At 41.2% G+C, this 24,942-nt stretch overlaps 1 protein-coding gene across 5 annotated transcripts in view; it reads right to left on the reverse strand.

The window, feature by feature from the left end:
- Positions 1-24,942, reverse strand: part of MAPRE2 (microtubule associated protein RP/EB family member 2) — a 102,587-nt gene that overhangs the window by 33,254 nt on the left and 44,391 nt on the right. For 4 of the 5 annotated variants that reach the window (XM_076329745.1, XM_076329744.1, XM_076329742.1 and 1 more), the window contains one exon: positions 6,552-6,679. The exons of the other annotated variant lie outside the window; for it this stretch is intronic. In XM_076329745.1, the coding sequence (XP_076185860.1) occupies positions 6,552-6,672 (121 nt within the window). In that variant the 5' untranslated portion in view covers positions 6,673-6,679. The remainder of the gene's footprint in view (positions 1-6,551; positions 6,680-24,942) is intronic. 5 annotated transcript variants of the gene reach the window in all.

Here is a 24,942-nt window from a genome sequence, read left to right on the forward strand (position 1 = left end):
GCCACACGTTTAAGAAATAGCACAATTCATGTTGAGCACTCCATTGGAGACCACAGTCTTCAAATTCCTATTTGCATTTCCAGCAGCACCTATATGACCTAGGATATAGGTCAATACAATTCTATTTCTCCAATTAAAAAAAACCAACCCCGATTTAAGAGGTTTCAGCCCATTTCCTGGCGAACGTTCAAGCCCACATCAATTTACTGCCTGCTTGGTTGTAGAGAAGCAAGCGTTCATGGGGCTGTGCATCAATGAAGCCCTTCTGTCCTGAGCTTCACCCCTCCCAGCAACAGTCTTGGGAGGGCACTTAAAAAAAAAAAATAAAATTGATGCAGATCAGAGTGCAGCCCTGCACTCCTGCACATAGTTGCATGAGCACAGCTGCCTCAGTGAGGACAGAGTGAGTGCCTGCATACAGATGGGAGCTTCTGAAAGCAATGCTGCCACCACAAAGAACAGCCTACAGCACTATGTACCTCCTACAACCTTACCGATGGTCATTGAGATACAGGTGTCTAATTGACATCTGCTTCAGAAAGTCCTATTCCACACAGGTGGGGCATTTGTATGACATAATCCAGAATATCCACTTATTTTAAATAATGCATGTGGGAGGGAGGTTCCCCCTGTGTTAACTTGTATTTTCTTTTTCTTAAATATGTAAATTGTTAAGCTGCTCATAAATTATACACAGCAGAATTTTTAATACTTAATTTTTAGCAATAATTTATTTTGGAATTCATTAATTTTTTAATGGGAAGATCAGAACAATTTCAGAAAGCACAGTTCCCATTTAACTTAAAATAGCTGCATAACTCATCATGCCTAAAAAAAGTAGCACACAAAATCTAACAAGCTCTTTCAAAAGGGGGGAGATCAAGCAACTGACTGCAAGTGAGTGCTATGAATAATTAAATAATAATTTAAACAAGTAAAAACCTTGTTTAAGTTCTATTCCTCCTGAATTCGTAATGAATTACATTTAAAAAAATATTATTGGCTGAAGATCTCATGATACTGCTTTGCAAGCTTCCTCAGAAAGTTTTGGAAATGATCTTAAATCCAATCATTAACATCCATTGTATCCCTCTAATCCTAAACATCATATGGAAGACATTAGAGAGTCATTGACGCTAAGCATCCTCTGTGCTGCATGACCTCAGGACAACATGCCAGTTCCTTGAAACATGGCTTGGTTACAGAGTGCAAATGGGATCAAGCCATGTTTTAATCATGTTTCCAAGTTGCTCTAGAGACCCAGCCTTTGCAAGGCTGCAAACTGGAAAAACACCAAAACCACGGATGTTGAAACACGCTTCAGCTTCACAGGCACTAGCACACCGGGTTGTACAGAAATCATGCTGGCACCAAATGCTCCAACAGGGTCCTATAATGCAGATTTTAGTAATACACGTGTAGGAAGTTATGGGTTAATATAGGCACTGCGCAAAATACACCTTCTGAGACATGAAAAAACAAATCCTATGCAGCTAAGCCACAGAATACGCCCCGTTTGCATGTATATATACACGACATGCAGAAGAAAAAGCCCTTCTCACCATCTCTCTGTCTGGCCAGTACCCTTCTTCTCCAGTCACCTCAGCCCTGCTCGGAAAGATCTTTGCTGCGTGCAGGAGAGAAGAGCTGGCTCTCACAGAGCACTGCTCGGGAGGCAGCGTGCCTGGCACGCCGCTCCCTGCTGCTACCGAGGGGCGCGAGGCTGGGTGGTGCCGGAGGCACGACGGGCCACCTTGCAAACAAATGCTGCCGGGCCTAGGGGCGGGTGATGAGCCCCACGGCGCAGAGCCCCAGCGCGCAGTCCCTGGAAGCAGAACACCTCGGACACCCTCCACCAGCCAGGAATGACCCTCCTCCCTGCACAGCACCGGTCGCGAGGGACAACAGCCAGCAGAGGCTGTGACGGAGCTCTCCCCCAAGTCCCGAGCCAGAGAGGCAACACAAGTCAAAGAACAACATTTGCCCTATCATCACACTGCCTGCCTTCCTCCGAGATCAGGGCAGTGGAGTACCAACAAAATGTATGTATAAAGGGACTATATATTTTCACAGGAGGAACGCCAGCAGAGATGCGGTACTAGCTACAGCAGTCACCACATGAAAAATTCCCTGCAGCAACGCCCAGGGCATCTGCAGAGAAAGCATCACAGTCTAAAATTTGAAAATGCCAAACCACACGCTCTCTTTATAATACCGTCATTTATTAAAACCAAGGAAAAAAAACAAAAACAAAACACCCCGCATTTAGTCCTTCATCCTTGCATACAAATCCTGAAAGACAGAAGGTCTGTATGCACTGGAGGCCAGACTATTTGCAAGTTTATAATTCTACTGAGAATTTTCAAATGTGCGTGTGTGGAGAAGAGATTCTGTATCTCCTTAACCTCAAAGGATCACACAAGTATACCTAAGCCAGAAATTATACCTCACTTCAGGCTGCATTTTCCTTTCTATATACATTTACCATTTCTATCTTCCTTGCTCATAATTTATATAGCTTGTACACTGTGTTTTCTTTTTAATTCATATGCAAGCCCTCTATAGTCTCCTGCCTGACTCTTATTTTGAATATACTCTCATGTAGCAACCAAACACTCATGAAAAGCCCTGTAACACGTTCACTTGGTATTCCCTATAGATGAAAAACAGCCTTAGTAAAGAAAATTCAGTTATAAGCTGTTTAGTCAGAATTCTTTTTAAGAAGCCGCTGTGTATTCATTACAAAAAAGCATGACTCCTAAGAAACAACTAGTGTCATAATTCATTTGAAACTCCTATTCCCCAAGCCTATGGGTGTTGCACATGGGATCCTACTACATTAAATCCACTCAGTTGTTCTCTATTATTTTTCATTCATGTATCAAATTGAATGCTCTCAAGTCTAATGCCCATCTAAAGGCAATGCACTATGCCTTCAATTAAAACCATGGATTATAAATTTCATTCAGGTTAACAACCTTGCAGGAAGTAAAACCCAGAGACCAAAAACTGACACTCACCTAAAGCGAAGAGAATTGTATTGCTTTGAGATGCTCAAAGAGATTTTCTCTCTCGAGTTGTCAAAACTAAACTACCAGAGGAGCTGCAGACTAAATTTAGACTCTCCAGGGCTGCATCCATCCATAACCTGGCCTTTTTGGCACATCACTACTACAGCAGGCATTCAGAAAGCTCAGGGGACACTGCACTTTGCTCGGCCTACTTAGCAGAGACAAAAACACATCTAAGACTCCCAAAGAATACAAATACTTTATGACTAAGCCAGCCTCTTCCTTTGCCGCTCCTCATCCTAGCAGCTCTGTTCCTCTAACTGGCAATTGGGGAATAGGCTGGTATTGCTACAGCATATGTATTATCAAAGGTACTTCTCCACGGCAATGAGAAAAAGAAGGTCTGATTGCTTTTTCTGTCTTTATTCCAAACTGTCACATTAAGCTTTAGGTATGCTCTGAATAAAGCCTTTAGTAAAAGCAGAATGTCACATTATTCCTTCTTGCTTAAGCTCAGAATGTCCAAAATTACTGCTAGGTTGGCTGCAAAACATGGGCACCTGTGAGGTCTCAACAGTCAGGTACTGAACACGAGTGTATGCCACATCTAGGTAGCTCATGCCTCCTAAAAGTAATGCCTTCAAGCTTTTCATTTAGACTTAGCATCCCACACACACACACTTTTTTTGGCCTTGCATTTAGTTTTTTCTGGCCTTTCGATTGCTCCTTATTAACAAAAATGAACAAGAACTGAACAGTCATATAACAGCATAACAAATCTTAATGCTTTTTTCTAAAAAAGAAAATGCCCATACAATTTTACAGTAGGTTATAAAAATTCAGTTACAGTGGCTCTGCAGCTCCTTGTTAATGCTGTGAAATGCTTCATAGTTGTAAAGAGTTTCCCACATATTCCTTCTCTTTGAAGTCCTGGAGAAATGCTCATATTTTATGGAAACTAACGTTAAGCTGCATGAATGCTGCCAATGCTTCAAGGAACATCAGCCAAAGGAACGCCAGAATGAATGTGTTAGATCGGCCGTTCTCAAACTACGGTCCATACCACGCTTGCTGGTGCTCTGCCTGTTAGTTGGCTGGTCATTTGTGCTACTGTTCCCCTAGTTTCCATCCTGTAAACTACACTAGAAGTACACTAAATAAACTATATGTACATTAAATAAACTACTTGGGGTTTACACGGTAAACTATATTAAATACAGAAAGATACCCAAGGCTTCTTGTCCATCTATCTTCAGTCCTTACTCATGCATGTCTTGCACGTTAAGGATGGACTGTGCAGTCTCAAATGGAAAGGACCTAGTCCGTAAGACTACTATGCTCTAGTGTCTGCTAGCAGGAGTTTAGATTCATCAGTTCAGAGAGTGAAGTCTTCCGGACCACAGGAAGGACTGCACTAGAGTGTTTCTTCAGATAAGGAACTATTAAAGCCCCTTCTGGGATTGTAATGAGCATTAGCACAAAAATAAGAATGTGTAAGTATCAAGCTTAACTATCAAACCAAATGGGGAAATTTAAGTTTACAGCTTTGACCTGTTAAGATATGAATGTAAAAGCATCTGGTAACAATAGCAATCGATACAATCCGGGAAGTTCTAAAGGAAGAAAAGATTTAATTTTATATGGGATGGAGTAAGAGCTCTAATGAGACAACCCTTTTTCAGTTTTTCCCTTGTGGTGTGGCCCAAAATCCTGACTGGAGGTCACAGAAGAAGTTGTAGAAGAAGCTGTGTAATGAAATGGGACAGTGGGTTTGTGACAATTTCCATGCTTTTCTCCTGCCTGCCCCACCCAGCTGAAGTCTCTCAATCTGATCTTCTTAAATATCTTTAACTCATTTTATTCTGCATACTTAAAATTTTCTTAGATCACCTCTCCCTTATTTTGGGAAAGGGGTTTGGGGTTTTTTTTCTTTGTTTTTTTTTGTAAGCCCACATACATTTAACTTGATGGAGAATTCACTTCAAAAGCTTCCTTTCAACTGTTTATGAGCATATAAATAGCTATGCAGGAACAAGTCAATAACTTGTCTAGTTTGCTTCCTGTTTCAAACAATGGCAAACATTGGGTATTTTGGGATGAAAATGTCCATTCTATCTTTCTATCTCCTTATAAGTGTGTTTGCTTGTGTATACCTATATCTATATCTCTCTATATAGCTACACCCATATTTTCACACGTGTGCACACATCCTTATTATGTGATTATTTTCTTTATGTATAATTCACCAAAAGAAAATACTTAGGCTAACTTCCAGACATGTAAATATAACAACAGCTAAATATAACATTTCAATTTCAAGTTTAATAACTGTTAAAAAGGTTATTTCCCCATGTTCTCTCTCTTTAGTTATTTAGTTTATATCAGTTACTTACATGCACTTTAACCTGCACTTTTTTCAACCTCAATTTTATAGTCATTGTGCAAGCCTGCAAGCATGCAAGCCTGCTTCTGCAGCTGAGATTTGTCTTTTAAATTTTGAAGAATAGGCTATCATCCTCAAAGGATTTTCCGTACCTTTCAAGGAACATCTCTGAGACAGAAAATTTACCCAGAATGGTAGGTAAATTCAAGTATATGAATATAAGACCCCATTTATGCATTTCAGCTGGACCAGTAAATAGCCGAATTGAAGAGCATTGTCTTCATAAGTAAGATATTCCCAGCATGTCAGTTGTCTGGAAGTAGCAATCTAAGTTAGATCTCCTCCAACACAAACATCTTCAAATTTAAAAATCACAGTAGGAAGTCAGAAAGAATCACTCCCCAGGGGCATCTGTATTCTCAGGCTGAAACATCAGCTTTTGTCTGTCATTTCTAGTCATTATCTAGTTACAGACTCTGTTGTTTAACATGTATCTTGTAGTTGCCACTCTGATTAACCAAAATGTCCAAAGATTCAAACCATTAGCCTTTTTTTCAGGGCTCATTACCAAATTTACTTACAGCAAGAGTTCAGTTACATTTAAAGAGAAACAGGCAGATTTTCTTGACAAACTTCTAAAGCCCTCACAGCAGCTAAAGGCTCATTTCCTCAAATACATGTTTTTCTTCACAGTCACACTTGTTCTCTTTTCCTACAAACATCAGCAGGGATTTGAGGACCCTTACCAGGAAGGAAAAGGTGCTGGAGAATTTTGTTCAACCGGGGTGTCAGTTCTCTATTTGTCTCTTTTTCAGCTATGTCCACTCTCCATTTGAAAAGATACCATCCCGGTAGCTTTACAACACAAAAGCTTATCACTGTATTCTTTTCTTGCTTAGTCAACCTTTTTATTACTTCTGTGTATCTTCTGCTACATTCGTCCCATTCACCTCTGCATTTGTTTTATGCTTTCTCAAGGCACTTTATCTTTCCATGATTAACATGAACGCAAAAACGCTTTCTTTGCACACACATTAGTCTCTTTTCTCAGAGTAACTGTTTTATGTCAAAGTTAAAAGTTATCTATTTTCAACAAATCAGACTTTTAAAGTGGTTTTAAAATAAACATTTGTAGAGCATACCACACACTTTCTTACCTGAACAGAGTTGTTCAACTTTTGTGTAGTTTAAAGCTAATATATCATTAACCCATGCGATGATGTCATGTCTGCTCATAGTCTCTTGGGTTATAGAGGTAGAGTACACGTTGACCGCCATTCCCCAACTAGGAAAAAAAGGACAAAAAAAAATTTTTTGACATTTTGGTAATTGTTTTCTGGATACAATGAATTTACACTTCTTAAAAAAAAAAAAAGAAGGAAAAGCTGTATCACTGCACAACCTTCTCTTATTTATTGAGAAGGGAGGCTTAATTTTTATTCTTTGATGATACATGACCTCCTCAGTGTCCTCTTGGAATCTATGAACATATTTCTCTGGCTGTCATTGTGAACTTAAAGAACATACAAACCTACAGCACTATGCTTAATGCTAATAAGGTACGAAAAAAAAGAATCAGACATAGCCCAAAGATACGCAGACAGGATCAGAGACCTGGGATTTTGTCACATAGTGCTGCACAAACATAGTGATCTGACATCTATCCATCAGGTTTTTTGCCACTGCAGGATGATCAGACTGCCTAAACCAGTATTTAATTTGCAGATAACTTCTAGAAGATGTAGCTGTTCTACTTACTCAACTTTCTTACTGGGACAGGGGCCTTTTTGATCATTAATTCAGTTCCTAACAGTCACAAAGTGAATACCAGATAATATTTTTTATCAATTTACCAACCTCTATCCTGAAAGTAACTGAGACTTGCACTCCCAACCGTCTAGTTGGAAAGCTGCTGTGGAGCCCGATTCCTCTAAATTGTTAGGAACACTTCTTCTCAGCTTAAACCCATTTGATCTTCCACCAACATTATCCTCCAGCTCTAACAGCTTTTTCTTCACCAGAGCTGATTTCATAATGCATTAGGGACAGCACTCAAGAGTCTGTCCCAGTGCCCAGGTAGGCTAGATTAAACAAATCAATCCTCTGAGTCTCTTATAAAGTCAGACCTGCACTTACTGGTCATGCCAGCAGTCCTCCTTGAACACAGCCAGTTTCAGATTGTGTTCAGATAATGCTTCACCAAGACCTTGGAAAATGGCACTCTGTGCTGAAAATTTTCATAGCCACATCATCTTAAATAGATCCTTCTAGTTAGCTAAGGTCCTTTCCTGCAAGTAGGTCTAATTCACAGTAGCTTTTATCATCAGTCCCCAGGTACATAGGCTAGAAACACATACTACTCGATTTTATTCCCTGTTATTCTACACTAGTCACATCTTTCTGTTGCGTGACATTACCAAGAGAAAAGACAAGCACATTCAAGTTTATCTCATCAATAGTTTCAAAGAGCAGAGTCAAGATCATTCATGAAAAGATTAAAAAATGTTCCCAAGACTAGTGGACTTCAGGAAGTCCACTAGTAACAATCCAAGTACGAGGTGTCTCAGAAACCATCAAATAGTCAAAGTTGCACTATTATTCTTGGAAAGAAAGGGTTCGGTGGGGACTGCACACCTTTGTCTCTAGTGACACCTTGTAGCTAACAGTTAACTGGCTAGCTTTGGTGCCAGTCCTGCCACCTCAGCCTTGGACCGCAACCTTCTCCCTCAGTGAAAGAGAGCAGGATCTCCTCTGTGGGATTCGAGGTCTGCGAGGACTATTTCCATTGACAATTTGCAAAGATGTAACTGTTTGAAGCTTGATAGACAATTCTGCAGAGAACCCAAAGACTGCAGGTTAACTCCATCCATTTTTCAGGTGTGCTGGAGCAACCCAGATAAAAAGTGTAAAACACCCACCAGCATGAAACTTGACACAGTAACATATAAGTGTGTAAGTACATACAGCAGGGAATGTATTTTAAATACATGATGACAAAGTTCATAATGTAGGTCACCTTCTACAAAACAAATTTCACAAACACAGAAGATCATTCAAATTGTCCCCATCTACTGACATGAAGAGCCAAAACATAAAATCCCCAAGTTTGCCTGATGAGAAGGAAAAAAATTAAAGAAGAAGAAAAGACAGACCAGTAAGAGAAAGCAGGCCCAAAAAATTCATGCTCCAATAGTCAGGCTACTACTGCCAGCAATTCATTCAGAACCAGGCTGCCCCTCTACCCACTTCTGTAGGTACACCTCCGAAGTATGGAAGAAATCAGCCCGTCCTCAGTCTGTTCAGTTCTTCCTGCAGGCTCCCAGACAGCACAGCTAACTGTATGAACATAGCACTGTAGTCACTGTAACAGTTAGCAAAGGCTGTTTTCTCGGCACACACTAAGCACTTGGATTGAACCGAGCGCTAGGAACAAAGTTTTAGAAATAGGGAGTGCCCTTTTACTCTTGAAACCACACCATAATGGCTAACCATGAAAGCTTAGCTTCAACATCAGGATGGAAGGGACGGAGCACAGCACAAAGGCAAACAGCACCTTTGTTACTAATGGCATCTGAAGTTTAAACCGTCACTGTTAGCATGGTTTTTACTCTACTATTCCTAGCCTTTTTATATAGGTAGGAAACTAACAGAAAGATACTACCACTGTCACTATTAAACTAACATGTTCAGTATTGTTTGTAAGATCACTTCAAGTAACAGCTTAGTAGTGACTTAAATATTTGCTTAAGATTCAGAATAGTGAGTTTAATATTAAACCAAGAGATCAATATAGTACAGTCCACTCACTTCTAAAGAAGCTAAAGATATTTAGATGCTAACATTTGAAAGGAAGGTACTCTGATTTGCAACTGCCACTACTTCATCCAAATTTTAATTGTCCTCTTGAGACCAGGCAGAACTCAGAACAACCATCAGCTACCAGTAGTGAAAGCAGCAAGTCTACTCTGTTAAAAAGATCAAGAAAATCCACGTGCAGGAAGGCAGCAGAAATTCCCTCATCATCCTCTTCCAAAAGCAACTGCAAAGACAAATACCTATCCTTCTGCGAGCAACAGGAGAGCAAACAACCTCCTTTGCTGCAGTGCATGGGATGGAGAACTCTACTTCAGGAAACAGTGAGTAAATGAATAACCTTGAGTTTTACAACGATACCCTGAAGGATATCTGTAATATAACTTACGCTGTGTCTGCAAATGAATCATGGTCTATGTGTCAAACGAAAGTTCAAGCTATTTGTTAGGGACAATAGCTTCACATTCGTACACACAGATAAGCATGAGGGTGTATCGATACAATTTTAAACAAATTTATGCAAAATTAATCAGAATCTATGTTAAAAAAAATCAACAACATGCCATTACCGTTTATTCTCAGTGACTTGTTAACATACGTCTGAATCTTCCACAGCCTCTTCTCTCAAAAGAGTTCACCATGTCTTTGCATCTCTAGAAGGAGTTCACCGTATCTTTGCTTCTCGGTCCCCCACCCTCCTAATGGTTACATTTTAAATAAACTCAGCTGGGAAAGGTTTCCTTTACAGTAAGCATGTTCTAATTTGGTGCTCAGATACACACATATCCTGTTTGCCACACGGACAGACCTTGGGGAAAAAGAAAAAAAAACACAACAAAAAAGAGAAGAAAAAAAGAACAGCCAGGCAGAGGTAGTGGAGCTGCCATCCTTGGCGACAGACAAGAACCCCTGCGCTCAACATCCACAGCTGGGCCCGGGCTTTCTCCAGGACTCATTTCCCCATGTGCTGAACTGCTTTGAAAAACGTGATCCAGATTCAAAAGTCATATTAATAAACATCTGTAAGGCAACGCAAGAGAACAGCTGGACAGGTGGAGACTCAGAGGCTGTACTCTCTGAACGGCCAAGTAGCTAACAACTTGTTTGTATGTCCTAATACACTACTTCTTCCCAATAACATTATTTACATTTTCGACTTGTTAGGCTTTCCCTTGTTTAGGCTGAAGGCTCTCAAGCATAAGGCTGCAATGAGGCTTATACAAGCCTGAAAATCAGCATCTACCTCACTGAGATCTTCAAGCTTCCACCTTCCATAGAGATGCCTGGCAATTCTACGGCAACTAAGAGCAGACTGAAGATAGCATATCACATCCCCCACTTCCGAGCACGCAGGTGGAGATTAACAACCTCTGGCTGTTACAGTACTGCCTAACCACAAAGGCCTCTGCCTTGTTTTACTTATAAGAAACTGAAATTCAAATCCCCAATAAACACGAACAAGCCATAGGAGAGTCTTCACATATTAGTCCAGGTCATTTCAGAAAAATGCTTCACACATGCACGGCTAAGCACCACAGACCTGAGTTCAGAGGATTAGTTAGGTACTGAAAATCATGTATATGCTTAAGCAGTTTCCCCAACCAGAAATATACTGGCTCAGCATGTCCGATGGTAAACATTACACCCAAAGGAGTATTAATTTTTTAAGGCATTACATGCAGCACTGAACGTTCAGCTATTAGGCATTTTCCACTGCTCTTGCTATGGATAACTGCAGCTGTTACAAGGTGTTATCCAGCTGTGTTTAAGGACAGTTTTGCAAGAGGCATATTTATTTTTCCGGGGAGAAACTAACAGCTGTTGACAGCAGAAGCTGTATTATGCCAAACCAGTAACAATGGCAAGACTGGAAGGATTACAGCAATGAATCTATCTGCAGTGTAAAAATGCATCACACATGCCCTCACCTCTGAACCTGCAAGGCCTTCCTGCTTTGTACAATTATACAACGGTATGATGTTAAGTTTTTAAACGCAGTAGAAAGCCTGTGCAACAATACAAAGAGGAGCTTTGTGGAAGCTGGCACCTGATAGCATCAGGATAGATACTGCCAGTAAAACAAAAGATCTCTCACCAAAAATTACTGAAGCGGAAGATACAGCAGACAGGCTAAGATGTAGCTGAGCGAGACTGCTGTAGCTCCTGTTAGAAAGGCTTTCTAGATGAAAGCTACTGCAAAACAAAAATCCCTGAAGGAAGAAACCTGCCAGTCTCAGTGGCCACATCCCTGTAGAAGGAAAATTCATCCTTTCATGTCATCCTGAAATGGCAGCTGATTTGTAGCTGCACATTGCCTGCTTCTTGAACATTCACTGCATGCAGCCTTAGCCATAGCCATTAGAGGCTGGTTACACTTGAGGCTGTCTTTACCAAAAGGAGTCCCGAGGACAGAAAAACAACACAAAACGTTCCAGCACAGTTCTGACAACACTGCTCTTACTCTCCCTTTTGACTTATGCTGTACTCCCACAGCAAATTCAATGGCCATCGCCAGATATTTGCAGCAAGCAATATAAAGGCTCTATCTAGTCAGAAACTCAAACAGTTCAAGATTAATCACAATGAGGTATTGCCATGGAAAAAAGGAAGAAAAGGAGAAAAGAATCCTCTGGTTGTAATATTGGGAGAAATTCACACGTTTTAAAATGCTGAATGTCAAATCTCTTGTCCATTGTTCTCATGTTACTAAATGGCCCTAAAATGTTAAAAATCTTTTATTATCCATGTATCTCATTCACTTCTGAATGCCATTTTAGCTTCACAACATGGATCTGACTCGAAGACCTAAAATGATTTGTGAAGCACGCTACAGAGTCTAGACAAGACTGAGGCAATCCATGTACAGTTTGATTGCTTGAATGTTGCAGGATTACCATTTAACACAGCAAACAGCATATTTTCTATTGTTCTTATTGCAGTTCCCTGTTTAAATGCAAGTGAGGTTAGAGTGCTAGAGATTTACTTTGATTGGATTAGGGCATGTTTTAAGTTTTGTTCTTTTAAATTAGAGGCTGCCTGCCAGTGCTGGGATGTTCTGACCTACACAAATGTTTATGATGGGTCTCAAGGAATGGTTTAGACCCAAATCTGAGTAATTCTTATAAAGACTGGTGGTAATTCTGTTTTGTGGTACATACGGCTTTAGAAAAATTTAAAAAACCCAAAAATGTATTATCTGTGAGGCAGAAAAATACTGGTTCTTTTCCAGACATTCAGTTCCCCCAAATCTGAAAAACACAATCAAAAGTATTCAAACAATATACACAGTTTGAGCCAAAACCTCTGAGATGGCCCAATAACTAGCAATGCATTACACTGTCTACTGCATACTTTTTACAAAACAGTTTTAAGTTTATTCACTAACCAGTTATGAAATTAGGGTAGATCACTGAAATCAGAAGAACAGTTACAAATTCCAAGAAAATTATTTAGTGCTTGGAATATTTTAGGGCACCTGAGGAGGACAAGCCACATTCACTGACTCACTTGAATTTGATTTTTTTGATCTGCCAGTCATATTTGCATAGCATAAGTTAAGATTTTTTTTTTTCTCCGGCTACCTTCTCATTCCTTCATTCCTCCTGCTGCCACTGAAACTGTATGGCAAAGTAATACATAATGTCATGTCTCCACAGCAATACTAACACTTTTCTTTTTTCTTCAGGGTTCACCTTTGCCTCCAAAACTACAGTGCGATAACACTTAACTGCATATCTTAATTGCAGCTGAAAGTATTTGCATATCCTGAAAGGCTCCTCATCAATTTCTATGAGTAAACGAATCTCAACTAAAAAATACACTCTTGACAAAGGATAGAGGTTCAAGAAAGGCAGACATCAACAGCTTACACAAAATGGAAGCAATTCAGACTCTTTGGCCCCCACCATTTCCACAAAGGTATACTCACTCTGACTGCTTAGGAGCGAACCACAGCAGTGCACGGCACCCTCAAACTGCACCTTAGTCAAGCAAAGCAATAGCAGTGCCTGGTGCTGAACAGGCACTTGTTAACATGGGGAAAGGGTGCACAAATTTCAGTATAAAATGAACATTACTACAAATGAAGAAAGCATTATTTTATTAATGGAGAACCACAAAAACCTTTGAAGTAGGCTGAATGAGAGAAGCACAAGTGTGGCAAGGCTGCAATGTTAAAAAAAAAAAAACAACCCTGCTTTTACTTACAGTTATTACCCTCCCCCCCCCCCAGGCTTTCAACTCCAAGATCTTAAGCTTGAATTGCTGCTCTGATGCCCTGAAGGAAGACATTCAACCTGTAAAATTTTCACAATAGACACTGGCAACTAGCTGACCTTTCACAACAGACAAGGGGATTGTGAGGGGAAAGAAAAAAAAAAAAAAAAGGTTGATTCACAGAAAAATAATTCTCAGGTTTATGTTATATAGTAAACCCAAGTCAATTAGAAACACCTACATTTTAGAAAACAGAAGAGGATCTATGACCATTTTGTAACTAGAAAACCTTGAAAAAGCTGATGAATAAACCAACACCTAATCTTCTGTGAAATAAAGTGTCAATTCACCAAGACAAACATGGGAGCTTTAATTCTCCTTTTATTAATTTTTTTTTTCTCTTACGGAAAATAACAGATTACTAAGCATACATGCAGACATCGCTAAAGGATTTCTAAGAGGTTAAAAACATGCTGTAAAGCAAGGTAACAGCAGTGCTGAGTACACTCATCATGATGGAGAAAGGATGCCTTGAGAGGCAGCACGTTTTAGCAAGCCTCAGTTCCTGACCTGGGTTCTGTAAATAACAGGGGAACCTCCTATCTTTTTGCTGCCACTAGATTATGGATGAGTAGTCGTATTTTCAGACAGTACATTCCCAAGTGCTTTAGCAAATGCAGATTTACTGGAAAATGAAGACAGCAGCTGAGGAGAGCCTGTCCCCAAAGCCACTGCCCCACCTGAGTGCAGCACATGAACTCCCAGGCAAAATGACGTGGAAACACCCACACACCTGAGCAGTCACCTGCACCTGGAAACATCTGCCCCCAATTAGGAAGGGATACAAATAATTAGAAACCCTGATTAAGAAAAACCAACGCTGCCAGGCACCCGAGGCACTATGTCAGTGGCATAACCCTCCGGCGCAGCAGCCACGCTGCAGCCCGGCGGCAGCTCTGGCAGGGCAGGCAGCCTGCTGCTCCTGACTCCTGCCATTTCCGTCTTTTAAGTCCAGAAAACGCTGTGGGCAGGCTTGGGAGTTTCAGCAGGGACGAGATCCAACTAGCTAGAGTCAGATGAAGTCACGAAATGAATTTAGTTTTGACCTATCCGGGGTTTTGCCACCCCCCTCCCCTCCCCCCTGACATGTATACATTCAGAGGTGAAAGGCTAAAGTAACACGCCAATTTACTCCAAGCATAACGTAACGGCAAATGAGATTTTGTAATACTATACAGCCCTCCTGACGGGGGGCCTGAGCAACCTCCAAGCGCCTCACACCCCCCGCCCAGAGCCAGGCGAGCGAGACAGTGACTCAGCAGGAGACGGGCACTGAGCATCCACAGGTTTCAGAGGAGGACAAGTCTGGGAAGAAGGGAAAAACGGGAGGATTAAACAAGGGGAAATGCAATGCCTTTCTCCTAGCACATAGCTGCCGTTTCCTAACAGGAGTTACTTACAGTACACTTAAAGCCTGGTTGTCCAAGGCATGCAAAGTTAGCCCAGGGAGCACTCTCATGGGAAAGGTCTTGCACTAGCTAAAGAGGGACTACGATACACCTTTTCTACTCGCAAATGATGCAATATGATACAAAGAACAAGGACTTCATCGTGCATCAACTTTTCTCTCTTTTACATTAAAAACAAATGTTGATACACACTGATTTATGCATTGCAACATTTATTCTAACCTTAATATACACACGTTAGAATCACAGAATATCCTGAGTCGGAAGGGACCCACGAGGATCATCAAGTCTGACCCCCTGTTACCGCAGAGAGTAAAGCCCTTTGAAAGTGGCCTTCTAAGCAGGCACTTTGAGGGTGCATGGTGTGACACTTGGGAAAGGACAAGAAACAGTACAGTGACTGCCCATACAACCAGTGCAACCATCCCAGGACCCGTGGGCAAAGGTGCCAGAGCACAGCCTGCATGACAGAGCCGCCGAGCTGCCAGGCAGGCAGGCAGCCTCGCTCCATCCCTGAACAGGTCATCATGGCAAGAAGATGACGACACTGAGCAGGGGTATAAGACGACACTTATTTTAAGCCACCTTTACCCTGCAGTTGTAAACAAGCATGTGACAACAGATGAAGCAACAGGCAGCCGTGCTAGCTGCTTTCACTGGTGCATCACTCTCTAAAATATGGTTGTGTATTTTTGTAACACAAAATATTAAGCTCTAGTATGGTTGTCCAGGGTTCCCACTGCTACCACAGCTCTGCTGCCATTTGGGGTTCAAAGGGCAAGTGTCAGGCTTTCTGCTGGGTGTGCAGGGCACTCGGTGGGCAGATTTCTAGGACCAAACTCTCCAGCAGACGGCTGCGACCTGAACCATGTGTAGATCCCCTGCCAGCACTGCCTTTGCAGACCACTGGGCCAACACACTATATAGCCTTCTACTAGGCTCTGCATTCAACCTCTCTTCCACTTCTCCCTCCACCGCTGGTGAAAGCTAGACCAAAAATAATAATACAAAATCTCGGGGTTTTGACATTGCCAAGTTTACTGAAATAGGCCCAAATAAATACCTGCCTTCGGCTTGTACAAACTCCCTACAGATCATTATTAATATTATAAAGATTTCAAGTGTTAACACTACCAGCCACAACACTTAATTTTGGGTTTGGATACCAAAATAACTTGACCTTTTCCCTCATTCTCACGAGTTAATACTATAACAGACAAGGAGACACTCTGAAATTATTCTGATGCTCAAGACATTACCAGTAAATGACTTGCATTTAAGAATCCTACCAAGGACTATCTAGAATAGGGCTGAACTTCTAAGTGCAATTGCTTAACTACTAAATTAATTTTGGAGTAACTAAAACTAGAATTCACTAATCCTTTATGGAGTAAATTGCCCTTTATAAACATGCTAGCGCAACCATCTGTGATTTATGTAATGTATTATTCTTGCTGTGTGCCAGTAACCACAACTTATTTTACCATTGTTGCACTACCAACGCAATTGCTGAGACTACCAGAATCAAGTAAAGCTTCTCCAAAACTGATTTTTTCAACAATGTTGGTCTTTAAAAGAAAATGCCAACTTCACAGACCTTCAGATTTTAGCTTTTAAAATCTTCTGCCTATCTAAAGGGGGAAACCCCCAAAGCTTTGTTTTCCCAAATAATGTTCTTTAGTTGGTGCTTAGTCCTTTGATGCAACTGTGATTGTAAGAACAGAATTACTGGCAGTTACAACAGTCTTTATCTACGAGCTCCAGTAAAGCCTTGTACCTTAAGCTAAGAGAAGCGTAGATGTCCTGTTTAATAGGATTTGGCCTCCTTTGCGTGGAATATCTTGAGGTCAATTCCTAAAGTGTATTGCTTCCAGCTGGCAAACAGTGACATTACCAAGTTCAACTCCCACAATAAACTAAGCAAAAAAAAAAAAAGTTTATTGCTTGAATTACCTTCGACTACATTTAAGTGCAGTTAAGAAGGTAATAACCCATGCAGCAATGTGAATATTTAGTTTCTTCAACCTCTCAATGTTGCTGTAGGTCATGTGACAAGACAGTTCTGCACCACTCCCTGCAAAAGCACGTCAAACTAAGCACACGTCTGACAGTTTAAGAGCTGTGCTTATAGTTAAACATTTTCTGCAGATTATATGTATCATTAATGTTAATATTTTCTACATGAAAAAATACACAATTCATTAAAAGTAAAGGGAGTAATTTATCAGCTTTTAACTTCAAGACGTAATCTTTAATTGCAATGTACATAATTAATTTTATGACATAGCAAAACTATCCCTTTGCTGTACTGTGTCTACGACCTTTTGGTCGTCCCTGGGTGCTAAATTACAGAAGTTGCTCTCAGTGATTTAGAGAATGCAATATGAAGTAATTAATACACTGCAGCAGCAGCAGATATATAGTTTTTGCAAGAATTCAGCTAGAAAACAGTTGAAATTGATGCAGTGGAACTGAGACTGCATACACACATTTTTCTTTTCCATTTGAAACCTTTGATGATAGGATGATTTCACCTTGGTGGCAGTACTAAATTTGTTGCCATATGATATTCCTTTCACTTTTAAAGCACCTGATTTCATGACTTTGTGTGCTGCATTTTGAACTCAAGAGCTGTTTATGCCTATTAGAGTTACAGAATAGGATAATAAAGTGACTCAGGTAGGTTGGGCACTCCAGAGATATCTGCTCCAACCTCCCGTTGACAGCAGAGCCAGCACAAGAAGGTTGCCGATGGTCCCATCTAGCTGAGTTTTGAGTCTCTCCAAGGACAGATATTGAACAGCCTCTCCAGGTAACTTCTCCCAGTGTTTGACCGTCCCCACTGTGAAAACTTTTTCTCCCAATATTTAAAGCCATTTCTGCTGTTGCAGCTGCTGACTGCCATTGCCTCTCATCCTCTCCCCTTGCACCTCAGAGAAGAGCCTGGCTCCATCTTCTCTACACACACCCCCATTAGACAGTTAAAGACTGCAATGACATCTTCCCCTCTCCTAAGCTCCCTCTTCTCCAGGCTGACCAAACCCAGCTCACATGCTCCAGCCCCCTGACCATCCTGGTGGCCCTTCGCCCCACTCACTTCAGTATGTCGCTGTCTTTCTCAAATTGGAGAGGCCAAATTCGGACACAGCATGCGAGATGTGGTCTCAGAAGCACCAGAGGGGAATAATCACTTCCCCGGAGCTGTTGGCTACACGCCTGCTTAATGCAGCCCAGCATGGGCTTGGCCTTCTTCCCTGCAAGAGCGCACTGCTGACTCATGTTCATCTTGTTCACCAGCACCACCAGGTCCATATTGTATAGCACTTCAGGAACAATTAGAGAGGGGGTGCCTAAGGTGGTAGTGGAAAAAAATACCTCACCATACTAAAAAATAGAGCTGCTTAAGAGACAAGGCAGTTCTACAGCATCCCCGTTGCTGTGAAACTCATTTCACACTTGGGGACCACAAATTAAAAATGTACATTGGAGAGCCAAACTTCTGCAGGCAGAAATACATATTAAAGAAAAAAAAAAATACTCATGCCTCCTTGAGTCTGACAACTGGCACAACACAAATGTGTTGACTGAAAACAGTGTTTTCAGATCCTGATTCAGAATCTACATCTTGCATAACTTTGAAACAATAACATGGGCACGGAGTGATATGGACCCCAAACAATAATTCAGTAAAATATAATTAACGCCATTCTGCGTAACAAGGTTTCCAACAGAATGGCTATTTACATGTGAACGCTGTCCTTTTAGGAAAAAGCATCCCTTCTATTCAACCAATTATCATTTCACTGCCTCCATGTTCTCAGCACTCCTACATACTTTCTGTATACGAAAGCTCCCGCGGGACTTTCATATTACTGGGTTACGTACTCCACTTCCACACAAACAATTACTCACAGATTCTATAGTTATTTTAATAAGCTATGATTTGTATAACACTGAATCCATAAGTAAAGCAAATGCATATTCTACTTCAAATATTTCAGTGCTTCCTATTCATGATATTACTAGACTAGCTTCATGGAGATTAACCTTAAGAAGCAAAGCATAACAACCATGTAAAATTTGCCTAAAATGAATTTTCATTCCCCCAAAATTGTTTAATACATATTGCCAGCAAGCCCTTCTGAGCATCAACACTGCATTCCAGAGTGACAGGCAAGAATTTGCATTCATGTGCACCTCTGAATAATTACAGCTGCTTGGGTAGGAAATCTGTATGGTACTAAGGAACCCTGCTGTAGGGGGGATATTCACTTGAGTTACTCCTAAAAGATAAAACTGAAGTCCACGGATCTTGCTAACTAGCTCTCAGGGTTCCAAATTGCCAAGAAACATAATATTGAAAATTAAACCTCTGAAACAATACACACAACCATATGGAAAAACAGGACATACAGCATTGCTTTACACTATACCATTTTAGCAAAACAAGCTATTCCTTTACTCTGTCAACTGCCACACTGGAGAAGGGCCCGTTTTACACAGAAGAAATGCCAAACTCCAAACCAAGAATTTTTCAGTTTGGATAGCTTGTTTAAATATTGTTCCAGACCACTCTAAGTTTCTGTTTAAATTCACACGAGCTCACACCAATGTTTCTGTCCTTGCCCCTCCACCTGTGCAGGACCCAGATTCACAGACTCCATCTTCCATCACCTCACCCATATTTCAAACCCCTTCCCTCCCCCAGTCAACATGAGTAAGCAATGCAAGGCGGCCGTATGCAAGGCCAGAAGACCAAGACCACGACCTGCATGGCATATTCCTCTCCAGGCAGAACGATTTGGCACAGTTGTAGGATTTCCTACGGAAGCTACATCCTTAAGTCTCGACTCACTGATGAATGTTTATATTTCCTGTTTGGATAGCGTAGCAAAAAAACAGATTTAACACAAAAGCGCCCTTCACTAAGCATGGGGCTCTATGGGAAACAAGAAATCATTTCAGAGTGGTTAAGCTGAGCCATTTAATGGTGTGCTTTCAGTATACAGAGCCTTCTCTATCAAATATTTAATAACTTAGTATACCACCAGAAAACTAGATAAACTTCTGTCAAAGTTATCACAGGCAGGATTTTAATTTTGAATTAAATATGTGATAGCATGAAGACAAGAGAATTGTGTTAAAAATAAAAAAGCCACCACTTTTAAAACGCCAACAGTTAAATGCCGTGTTCAGTAAACTTTTATAGCTGATATTCCCCTCCCACCTAATTATAATGAAACAATATAAAGAAGATGCTTTATCGGTGAGTCAGGCAGCAGAGATCTGAGCAAGATCCAAACAGCTACGCAGTGCTCAGCTAACACCATCCACAGCAGAAACACGGATGTTTTCCATTTACATTCCCTCGCACTGATACTGGAAGCGAGCGATCCGTGCCACTAGCTGGAGGCCAGGATTCAGGGAGCCAGGAGGACGCGAGTATCCAAATGCCATCCCGGTGCAGCGTGAGTCTTGCTGCCGCCGCCACCACGCTTACACCGCGCTACGGCCTTCATGCCATCCCGCTCAGTGGTTTGTGTGATTGAGAACAGATGTGGCGAGACCACTCGTTTTCAATTATCAAACAAAGGCTGAAAGTTGCATCTCCAAAATGAAAAGCTGGCACACAATTTATCTTCTTCCTTACCAAGCCTTTGCTATAATTAGCTTTGGGCATGAGGAAAGAGAAAAGACTGTCAAATTAAACTAGCCTCCCCCCACAAGCCCCAAAGCCAAAACCTCTGAACATATTTTTTAAAAAGTCACTCATTCAAATGCCAAGGCTTGAAATACAGACCTACTACACTTAGTTTTTCTTACTGCCTCCCAAAACAAGTTTTATACTCAAAAGGTTAGACCAGGTATGTCACCTGGGAGAACATTCCTGTAGTCCAGCCTGCCTGTCATGAGGTAGCTGCATCTCCCTCAAACTAGCCATTCCTGCAGCAAAGGAAAAACTCAAAGAAATAGCTTTAATGAGGCTCTCTTGGTCCACAGCCCCACCTCCAAGTCACCTTTCTTTCACAACGCAGCATATTTTTCAGTGACTGTTTTCCAGGGAGGCTAGATTGAAGAAACTAGGCAGAAGCCAAAATGTCTACTTCTAAAAGTGACAGCATCAGGTTCAGTTCTTGCATATCCTAAACTCACTCCTTTTTTTGTTAGTATGCCAGAAACACAGTGCTGTTGCTATGCAGCTCAACAAGGTAGTTTAAAAAAAACCACACCATGCAACAAAAACCAGAACGCAGCCTCCCACCTACAGGATGTTTCCGAAACCTACGGAGGCTGGGTACAAATTAGGTGCTGTACTCAGACCTTTTTGGTGAGAGCACTTGGGTGCAAGCTGAGAAGGATGGTGCTGTCTGAAAGTTACTTTCATTTCCTCACAAAAACTGGGTTGTCTGTGGAGCATTGTTTTCTCCCCTCCCCTCTCCCCCCCCCCCAAGCTACCTCTCTCTTAGCCCCTGATTTTAACAAATACCCTCAACTCCCAGAACATTGTGAAGATATTTCCTTCAAGGAAGATCTAAATCTAGGTCAAGAAAGGTAGCCCAATAATGCAGGCATGGACTATCTAGGCTTCAAACTACCGATGCAGTATTGAGCAGAGTCATCCTCATAACCCCCCCGAGACATTTACATGCACTCACATGTGATTCCCAGTTATCTTCAGTTTCACCCTGTACCTTTTGAGAGCTGGACCTGCCCAGCAGAAGATACTCACCAAAACAGCTCTCCCTAGGCAGAGTACTCGCTAATCAGAAAACAAGATTAAAGAAGAGCAGCAGCGGCAGGAAGCCAGCTTTATGAAAGTGAAAGAAGAGAAAATAGAGGGTACCTAAGCTCACAGGAACCAAGGAAAGATTTCTGTATCGTATCTCTTATTCTGACTAGTAGCTGCTGGCTGTAAGTCATCAGGATGGTCTTCTCTTGGATAGCTAGTAACTATCTTGTTGCAATCCAGATGCTTGACAGGAAAGGGGGTTATCACAAATACCACTTTTAGAAAAGCTCAAGCCAAATTTATGGGGGGTGATTTATGTTGGGTTTTTTTAAACATTTATTATTGCCTTTCTCCTGCTTGCAGTGAAATCTAGGAAAAAATTCTCATAATCTGCAATAGAAGCAGTGAGGCCAAGAGCAAATGCCTCTGGAAATAATGTTTCAGTTGCTAATTAGTAGCATTGGCTTTGACTAGCATTTACAGTTTCAGAGGATGAAGACAGTCATGCCCATCTGTACTATGAAGCGAGAAGACAATGCACTGCTTTTACTCCATATCTTCTCCCCAGTTCTCAGCAAGAAAAGTCTGGGCCTTAATCTATTAATTTTAACAACACAAATGATCTTCAGTGGAATTACCTGATTACCATATTCGACGGAACCTAATTTTAGAGCAAGAAACGCCTTCTGCCCGAGTAAGGCGAAGCAGTAAGTCTCCCTTTGCACCCTGAGTAAAGCTGCACACATGTGGAAGGCACAGAGTCACCAGAGACAGTGGCAGGGGCGCGTCCCGCAGAGGGAAGGATGCTCTCTGCCGCGCGGGGCCAGCCTGTGTCCGGCTATTCATCCGGAGTTGGGAAGGCAAAGACCGAAACAGATTTTGCTACAACGTAAATCTCGACTTTCGGCGTGGAGGTTACCAGCTCCCACTGCAGTAAACTGAGACGGCCAGATACGCTCTGTAACACCCCACAGTTTATTTCAGCGGCGGGTGAGGAAATCACCGCTTCCATCCAGCTTTCATTATTATGCACTGCACCATTGCACATCGGTGGCTTAATGATTCCAAAAAGGAAGGTGACACTTAGGAAAACCAAATATTTAAACCAGATACCATTAGAAAGGTACGTACTCATAGATAGGAAAGGGGTTTTTTGTTTTAGTTTCTTTTAGCTTAGTGATTTTTTTAGCTTAGTGATTTGAAGAAAAATAACCAGGAAAACAGCCCACTTCCCCCCTCTTCCTGAAAGTTCTGGCTATAAAACTAAACGTAGCCAGTATACGAAGGACCAGAAAACCATTTTTGCAGCAGCACATAGATAAACCGAAAGTTAGCCGTGGTATCCTGCAAAGGAGGGTAGAACAGTTTGTCCCTTTTAGACCGGAGTGGTTTAGGCTAGGTATGCCATTCAAACCCGGAAATATTCAAACTCTTTGTGCAGCTAGCTTTTAAAAACACAACGGAGCTGACCAACCACACAAGATGCCTGGAGTCTGGCAAAAAAGCACTGCAGACATCCCCTGCTTAAAAAAAAATTCTCTACACAGCTGTTGATTTGGTTTCTCATTGAATTTTTTCAGTCATCTTTGAACATACAAGTAAAACTATAATTAAATGTAATGCCGTTCTCAGAAATGAGCCCAAATCTATTTTGGGCCAACAAAATGACACCTCAGTTCCAACCAAATTTTAAAGTCAGTCTCCTGATCCGGAGCGCCTGAAACAGCATTTCACTAGAGAAATACAGATCGATTACAGTTATTTACTCTGAAAGGTAACATTTCCCTGTGACTACATTTTATGCCAAAGTGCCTGGTTTCCATTTACCAGCTAAGTGAGGCTGGATGAGAAACTTAACACCTCGGGCCTGTATGTCCCAGTCTGCAAAATATAATATGTCCTCTGGAAGACTTGGGAAAACTATTTGTGGCTTTGCGTACGGAGCACACGGTTGGGACTCATGTCATACAGGTTCAACTCCCTGCTGCATCCTCAACTTGGTGGATAACTCAGGGCAACTCCTTTCACGTCAGCTTCCTAGTCTGGAAAATGGTATAAACTTCACCTCTTTTTAAATCTGCTTTGGGAGTTGGATATCAAATCTTTGGTAGGAGCTAGTATTTGAAACAGTAAAGCTTTTTTTTTTTCTTTTAGGTCTGAACAGCTGAACAGGTAAACACAAATTTATTCTCATCAAACACTAATTTTTATGAAACACAGTATATTAAAAGTAAAAATGAGAAAACATTTCTGATATTACAGGAGAGAGAAGTGAAAGGCAAACACTGAACCACTATACATATGGTAGGCGCAGTTTAACTTAAGAGCAAAGCTGCAGTATGCAGAAGCCTATTGCGAGCAAAAGTATGTACTTCTAGAACTGTACAACTGCTGATCTGATGTCATGCTTCAGGCTGTGTTTAATGACATATTTATTCCATATTTCTAGATGCAGATGGAACAAACCAGCCCGACAATCAGAGGCATAGCAACTTGATGTGTCGTATGGTGAAGCTGTACAGGCTGCTCCATAAGTCTGCTTCAAAGTCAGCACGGAACCAGCAGTCCAGCGTGGCAGTAGGCATATTACTGATGGTATTAATCTGTTACATTTAGTCATCTGCTTCAACTCAAACTTCACAAGGACCAAACTAGCCCAGCTATTAAATATTTTTATGGAAGTTCAAAGCACGTTATATTCCAGTATCAAGGAGAAGTTTCACCAGTTTTCACATTTTCTTTAAGGTTTCCTTCTGTTATGGTTGACGTTTACTTCACAAAGTACTCTGAGCTACAGATTAAAACAAATCATTCTCCCCACTGGAGAAAGGGGGAATCAACAGATTTGGGTGCCATGACTCTGTAGATCAGGGGAGGTTTCACAAGGAAGAGAGAACCTAAATAGGATTCCCCAGTGGAGATTTTTATTTGTGCATTAAAGGTTTATTTCTGAAAAAAAAAATTAATTGGCTTATTTGTTTACTGCCCCAAAATAACATGCAACGTTAGCATTAGTAGCTCTGCATTCCTTTATATTGCTCTAGATATGGATGCAAATGGATACAAAGCTGTACAAGACTAAGGATACTCCTCTGGATGAAAGGCTATTCAGGTGCAGAATAACTTCACAGTTTCTGGAAAATTTGGCAAGTGATGTAATTCTTTCTGTCATCATGGGCTTAACACAGCAGCCTCGCAAAATGTCTTTTCTAGGCATAGTTCAATGTACGATATGACAGGCAGAAGGACAAGAAAACTGACTTGTTGATGGCTGCAGAAAATTACATACAAACATATTGCAAAAGGAAAATGGAGAACCCT

The sequence above is a fragment of the Aptenodytes patagonicus genome, chromosome 2 (assembly GCF_965638725.1).
Source record: "Aptenodytes patagonicus chromosome 2, bAptPat1.pri.cur, whole genome shotgun sequence".
In the NCBI taxonomy this organism is placed as follows: Eukaryota; Metazoa; Chordata; class Aves; order Sphenisciformes; family Spheniscidae; genus Aptenodytes; species Aptenodytes patagonicus.